General features: G+C 33.0%; 1 protein-coding gene across 2 annotated transcripts; it reads right to left on the bottom strand.

The window, feature by feature from the left end:
- Nucleotides 1-440: 440 nt before the first annotated feature.
- mfsd10 (major facilitator superfamily domain containing 10) lies at nucleotides 441-6,346 on the bottom strand. 2 transcript variants are annotated; one of them, XM_042756722.1, is made up of 13 exons: nucleotides 6,188-6,346; nucleotides 5,320-5,546; nucleotides 4,400-4,496; nucleotides 4,182-4,285; nucleotides 3,499-3,657; nucleotides 3,217-3,396; nucleotides 2,793-2,901; nucleotides 2,574-2,685; nucleotides 1,888-1,996; nucleotides 1,667-1,757; nucleotides 1,430-1,477; nucleotides 1,152-1,241; nucleotides 441-966 (listed from the first exon to the last, which is right to left on the bottom strand). In XM_042756722.1, the coding sequence occupies exons 2-13, from the start codon at nucleotides 5,464-5,466 to the stop codon at nucleotides 863-865; spliced, it is 1,350 nt and encodes a 449-aa protein (XP_042612656.1). In that variant the 5' UTR covers nucleotides 5,467-5,546; nucleotides 6,188-6,346; the 3' UTR covers nucleotides 441-862. The 2 variants fall into 2 exon arrangements, with proteins under 2 accessions (XP_042612656.1, XP_042612657.1); XM_042756723.1 differs by lacking the exon at nucleotides 3,217-3,396.
- Nucleotides 6,347-7,819: the final 1,473 nt, after the last annotated feature.

Raw genomic sequence — 7,819 nt, forward strand, 5'->3', positions numbered from 1 at the left:
TTTATTGGAGGTTGTGAATAAAACAAAATTGTTGGAGTACGTTTTACAAGAAAATATTATTTCAGCCTTTCTATTTCAATATTTCATGTTTAATTCAATGTTGCTGCTTCTTTGTAAGTGATATTATCTAAATGAAAATTGTTTTGACACCATTTTTCCCAGTGTTGAACATGTTTGACATTCATTCTTAATGTGTTTTCGTATATACCCTGTTCTTCCCTATTAGATTAATTCATAATAATCTTACTTTTTTCCCTTATTAAATACTAATATAATTGCTTCCCATTGTACTTTGGCTTGACAGCTAAATGTAGTAAGTTTGTGTTTTTATTCTTACTTGTATGTTGAATTTGAATTAATAAATGTAAAAAATAAATAAAATCATCATGCAAGTTAATATAAAAAGAAAGATAAATAAAGCATTCCAGCAGACATTAATCACCATTATTTATTAATCTTTTTTTTATTATTATTGATTGAAAAGATACATTCAGTATCCACATATTTTGATATATAAACACACATAAAAATATACATATACCAGTGCATATATAGCTACATAAGCCAAACATGTAATGTAATTCTTATAAAACGGTATCACTGACACAGAGGCATAAACATATGCATATCTTTTGAGTTAATTAAGTGTTGTAAAAAATACATTTGTGACATACGTCTTACTATTTACAGTATTTTTTTTAACATTTAAGTAAACAAATTTCCATAAGCACAAGTACTTTTTATTGTTTTTCACTGTAAACACTTTAAGAGGAACTTTCTTGAGTGGACTTTAATGCTTTCAATAAGAAAAAAGAGGTCTGACCCTCTTATGACACAAGAGTGAATCCTAAAACTCTCGATCTCATTCCTCCTTCTGTCTCCTCAGCCGGACCAGTAAAATCAGAGGGACTATAAAGAACGTTGAACTGATTATAAAACATATTTCTGCTCCAGCCAACCAGTACACTGGGGGGAAAAAAAGTAAAATAATGTTAAGATTTGCTGTAAACTGCAATAAATAAAGGTACAGACTGATTTAAATGATTTCCTTGCAATTGTGAGTTACTGTTAGTTAGTGTTGGTCAACATAAATACAAATAGTTTTTTAATCTTTCTACAATTATAAATAATTAATTTTTTTTTCTTTTTACCGGAAGAAGCCACAGTAGGTCCAAGTGCTCGAGCTAAAGCTCCAAGACTCCGAAGGATTCCCATTACTGTCCCCTTCTGACTGGCTGAGCCTAAAAAACCAACACAGACATCAAAAATATCCTCTTTTGTGTACCATAGAAGAAAGCAAGTCAATTTTCATTTTTTGGTGAACTATCCTTTTAAATAATGCTTAAAAAAGTCTACAGAATGGTTAACTTATGAAAATAAATCTCAGACAAAACTAGATACAGGAAAAAATAAAAAATACAAATCCCACCGTGTCCAGACACTTGTGTTGAAAGGCATGGAACAACAATAGCAGCAGCTGAAAAAAAATTACAAATTCAAATACTAACACAAATATATATATATATATATATATATATATATATATATATATATATATATATATATATATATATATATATATATATATATATATATATATATATATATATATATTTAGATGATAATAATAACGCATTTGTATACTGACAGATGCATACTTGCTTACCAAAAGAGTACAAAAATAAGCCAGAATAAAGCAGTATCAAATTCCATGCTATTCCAACGAGCAAGAATGCTGGTATAAGTGATATAATTGCCTGAAATACACATATATGAGAGCAAATTTGTAGTCACAATGTGCAGGCCTTTCAGTAGTTAATCATTAAATCATATTCAGAGTTCCAAGAAAATTGCAAGAAAATTTGAGTAATGCATGAAAGAGTTTACCACGCTAACAGTCTGGATCTGATGACCTGGTTTGATCCTGCGGGCATATCCGCCCTGGATCACTGCCATGGTAATGCCGATAAAAAAGAACATCTTCCCCTGCTGCATGCTATGACAGAAGAAGGCAGAGTTTCATTTTAAAAACCTCAGGCAAGACCACAAGATTCAGCTGCTCTATGATACACACAAACACACACACACACACACACACACACACACACAAACACACACACACACACACACACACAATGTCAGACACAATGATACCAGTATCTCACGGTTCTGATTAAACAAATCACATTTGTGCAAGAGTTAATTGTTAAATTTAAATCATATATCATCCTAGGGGCAGCTACACTTTACTTCAACCTTTGTCCTCTTTGGTTGTTTATGATTTATAATAAATTCGCCAAAACTTCCTTGTTCCTCATGCAAATAAATTTAAAAGATGTCACAACTTCATGAGTCACATCTCATGGCTTAAGTTAGGCCCTGAGCTCAAAATCGATTAGCTAGATATGCCACGGACAGTTTATCAGTTGAAGACAATGGTGTGCTTTATAATGTTACAATTTGAGTGCTGCTGTGTAGGCAGCTGATGTGTAGAAGCAGTAACCACAGCCTTCTGTAGCTGTTTTTTAGAAGCTATTGGAAGTTGTTGTGTTAGCTATAGATTCAGGCCTTACCTGGAAAATTGAAAGCGCTGATGTGTCAGAAAACTCAAGGTGAATTCCAACCCAGAGAAGAGAAACAGATATGAGAAGTAAACCAATCCAAGCGCCTTAAGATTTAGCATTTCTATTGTGGAAAAAAAGTCAAATAATCATCACCATCAACTGCTGTGACAGTTATTCATCCTGGTCAAATTTAAGACTTTTACGTTGGCTGAAAGTTTATGGACTCACTTTGCTCAGATGGTGCATTCTTTGTTCTTGTGAGGGCAGTGAAATTGAAAAGTGCAACAGGGTAAAGAAGATCCCCAGAGTGTTGAATACCTGAAGACTCTGATGCACCCTGAGTCGTGAAAAACATTCATTACATTTCTAATTAAAGACAGTTCTATTAACAATTAAAACTATGTTGAAGTCCATTCAGGAAGCGATTACAGTGTATCGAAAGTAGCAACAAATATTGTTTTCTGTATCCTGACATTCATTCATTTCATGCTGGCTTTAAATGTCACTCAAATATCCATGCATATTTGAATAATGTGTTCACTGACAATTACATACTTACAGTACATTATTACAACATAACTGAACAGCATTATTTTAATCACTTAATAAACAGATTATTAAAAGTTAGCTTCTGGTTGTTGCATATTGTCACCTTTTGTAAAGTCTCTGGCAGCATGAAGAAAATAAAAAGCAGGTCTGCTAAAGAAAAAAGGACAGCCAGCAAGGCGGGGCCTTGATAAAACACCTCAGTGTCTTTGAGACTCAGAGCAAAGTATGCTCCCATTAATGGACCCAGTGTGAACCCCAAGGAGAACGCAACACCAATCATTGCCTGACAACAGAAGAAAACAAACCCAGTGAATCTTCAAATGACTCCAGAGATAAAAGCTAAAATGTAAAACATTCATTTGAGATAATGATGACCCTCACTCACCATTCCCTTGTTTCTTGCTTTAGGGCAAGGCAGGTCCGCCACAATAGCAGTGCACAGGCTGACATTACCCTTACAAATTCCTCCAACCACTCGAGACAGCAGAAAAATGGTAAAACTGTGAGAGAAAGCCCACAGAACGTAGGATGCCATGAGACCTACCTGGAAAACAAGGAAAATAGTACTCAGATCTACTAGGTCTAGAAAATATGAAAGCCCGATTCTGCCATGGAATAAAAAAAAAAAAAATGTAAAAAAGGGAATCCCAAAAAAAAAATCTTCAAATTCAACCTGTGGCGGAAACATTTTACCATAAGAAAAAAAAATTTATCCATAAAAAAAATCATCTGACAAAAAATACCCTATATCATTCTGTTCCCAAAACAGGATTAAAAAACAAAAAGAAAATCACACAAATAATAAAATCATAAAATTATTTTTTTTAAGAAAAGCTTATAATTAATAAAATCATAAAAATAAATAAATAATAATTTATAAAATAAAAAAAAGATTAACTTATAAAATCAATTAAATATCAAAGCACTTTAAACATTTGAATATTTTGTTAAATTACTGAAATATTAACTTATATATTCTATTTTATGTCAAAGGGGTTTGACTGACAAAACGGTTTGGGAATCCCTGCCCTATAATGATCTAGTTTTGTCAGTGTGGTCTATACTTACAGTTGTTAACAGCAGCAGTGGTTTTCTTCCATATTTATCTGAAAGAGCCCCAGTAATGGGTGATGACAGAAATTGTAGCAGAGAGTAGAGAGAGCCTATCAGACCTAAGACACCAGAGACGAAGATAATCAATGTACACGTCTTCAATACAAACGTCAATTTGAATTATGTGCTGCATTTGAAGAAACTCCGAACATCAGTCAAAGTGATGAAGTTACCTCCAAAAAGAACACTGTTATATTTCGTTTCCATAGGAACTCCAACCGCCCCTCTGAACCAGTCCACTACGCTCTGTAACGACTGATACACACCGTCCTGTAGATGCAGAGATTACATCAAAATTATAAGTGAAAGCTATTTTTATACACACACACAGTATTTTTGTTGTTTTCCATTACAAATATACAGTAGGAAAATTACTTAAGACATTATTGTTTTCAGAAAAATATATAGGAACTAAGTCAATTTATGCTTAATACAGGAAAAGAAAGTGGGGTAAAAAAAATAATATTTTCCGCTATGAATTAAGTTTATTTTTCTTAATCCACTGACATATTTTTTCTTGTTTTTTGCATGATCTCTTATAAAGTAAATGTAGTTTGATTTAAGAGTGTTTAGATATTAAAACTGGAAAAACAATACAAAAATGCTGAGTAAGAAAACCTTTTTTTTTTTTTTTTTTTTGCAATGCACATTATTATGTTTCCATTCAACTGCTGCAATCCAGTGGAGAAAAATGTAACAGCGTGAAGAAATGTTATACACTGCCAAGTATAACACATTAATTGGAATAGTCCAATGAGTGTGTGCTAGTGAATGAAGCCATTGTGAGCTTCATTTGATGAGAAATAGCAGCTCTGAGCTGGAAGGCTTTCCACAGACATGTATCTTGAACAAAGCATATTTTATGAAGTTCATTCATTCAGTTTGTAATTGCTTAAGTCACTGCTCCCTTTTGTACAATAAATGATCTTTATATCCTTTCTGTAAGGTAACAACAATTAGATGCATGCATGACTAATCTAGGCCAAATACAGAAGCATTTCTTGTTGAACAAACAAAACAAACCAATAAAACACCTTTTGAGATTTTATAACAACAAAACATCCAAATTATAACCATAAAAATGTGATCTCACCCCAGTTTGACTGTAGTGGTCCAAGATGGAGGGGAGCAGAGGAAGTATTAATGTGAAGCCCAGCAAGTCAAGCAGCAGTGCCAAGAAAACCACCCTGATGACTCTGGAGGAGCGCACATCCTCAGATGTAGTTTTGTCACCTGCCATTTCTTCACTTCAGTGTCCCAAAGTTTTTCTTGACCGCTGAGAACTCTTAAAGCATCTCCTGTGGTCTCTGAACTGAATCACTGAACAAAAACAAATCAGCAAAGTGAACAAAAGTGTAACATTTGTCCTTACTCAAGCACAAAAGTACCAAAAAGTGCACTGGTATGGTAAAGTTTTCTTTAACATGGTACTGTGTATATGCACCATGGTATTTTAAACAGTCATGTAAATATCACAACATTTAGAAATCATTCAGAACAATGATTACCACCATTTTCATTTGATTTTTTTTTTTTTTTTTTTTTTTTACTGGATAATCTTAATTTACAACACGTAGCCTACTTAGAGTTAAAGTTTGGTTTATGGTTAGTTGCTTGTAATTCCTCAAAATAGCCTACATGTAACGTGTAAAATAAAGTGTTACCAAAAAGTATTGAAAAATTATTAAGTTTATTCTTAATTAATCAATGACTGATTCAAAACAACTTAACTATAGCTTAATATACCTAAATACCAAAACTCTTAACAATCATGCACAGGGCAGATTGTCATGTAAACTCGCACTGCCCATACAGCAACATGAATCCAGTCTGCTTAGAGTCATCGGGAAATTACTCAAATCAACTATAACAAATTCTATGACACTTGCCCGTCTGTGCCTCATTTAAGTCGAATATTTTCTCCGATTAGACTAGACAGTACAGTTCACTTGATTTCCTACCTGAAGCTCGGAGTGCGTAAGCAAAGTTCCCAGAAGATGCTGCTACTTCCCCACACACTCCTCATCATGAACACACACCAGGAAGCGGTGTCTCATTTCACCAGTATGGCAAGCCGTTTTAGCTTAAAATATTCCCAGCGTTACTCGTCGTAATTGCATTTGTACTAGTAACAGTTAAATCAGAGAGCTCCACAACTGAATCCTTACTAGAAACAATTTAAATTAGAGAGCTCTCTAAATATTTTTTTTACTAGTAATAATTCTAATTATAGAGCTATCTAATTAAATTTTTACTAGTAACAATTCAGATTAGAGAGCTCTCTAATTTCATTCTTACAGGTAAAAATGCAATTACAGAGCTAGATAATTCAATTTTACTATAAAAACACATTAAAGATATGTTTAATTGCAGAGCTATGTAATGGAATTAAAGAGCTCTCTAATTCAGTCCTTACTAGTAACAGTTGAATTAGAGAGCTCTCTAATTTCATTCTTACAGGTAAAAATGCAATTACAGAGCTCTATAATTCAATTTTACTATAAAAACACATTAAAGATATGTTTAATTGCAGAGCTCTCTAATTCAGTCCTTACGAGTAACAGTTGAATTAGAGAGCTCTCTAAATAGAATTCTTTCTAGTAAAAACTGAATTAGAGAGCTCTCTAAATAGAATTCTTTCTAGTAAAAACTGAATTAGAGAGCTCTCTAATTGGAATTCTTACTAGTAAAAACCGAATTAGAGAGCTCTCTAATTGAAGTAAAGAGCTCTCTAATTCAATTGTTACTAGTACAAATTGCATTAAAGAGCTCTGTAATTGTAATTATTCCTAGTAAGAACGCAATTGCAGTGCTCTCTAATTAAATTAGAGAGCTCTCTAAATGGAATTGTAACTAAAAATTGAATTAGAGAGCTCTCTCTTTGGCATTGTTACTAGTAAGAATTTAAATGTAGAGCTCTCTAAATGAATTGTTACTAGTAAAAATGCAGTTTCCGACTAGTAACACTGGGAATATTTTAAGCTAAAATGGCTTGCCATACATCAGAGACGACCGTAGTGACTTGTGGAGCAATGAGCTGATTTCTGGAACGTGTGGAGACAAAGTTACAAATTCCACATCTGTCAGATCTGTCAGAACAATTAATCATAGAACATGCAAACACAAAAACCAAACCGTACTCTCAGCCTAATATGTGAATTTATTTGTTCATTTTTTTAACATCACTTGATAAGCCACATTGTAGTGGTTTCCAATGACCACGCGAGGGAGTTCATTTATAATGTTAAAAGCAAATGTATGTATGTAATGTAAAAAATAATAATAATAATAATACTTAAACAGGTTTATGTAAATAAAAGAAACAGTAAGTTATACAGTATAATAAACAAGATTTTTTTTAACGCTTTGGGGGTTGCAGAGAGAGAAGAGAGTATGATGTATGAGTTGTTAAATCAGACGAAAAATGACTGAGCTACACCTGTTTGAAGTCGATGGAGTCAGAAAAGTCAGTTTTGAGAAAAATCGAGTTAGTTTTCTGAAGCTTTCAAAGCAAGATTACTGAGCAACGGTATATCTTTTCCCCCAGTTCTTCTCTTAATAATAATTACTATATTAATAATCACAATATAGCT

Source organism: Cyprinus carpio, chromosome A5 (genome assembly GCF_018340385.1).
Source record: "Cyprinus carpio isolate SPL01 chromosome A5, ASM1834038v1, whole genome shotgun sequence".
NCBI classification, from domain to species: domain Eukaryota; kingdom Metazoa; phylum Chordata; class Actinopteri; order Cypriniformes; family Cyprinidae; genus Cyprinus; species Cyprinus carpio.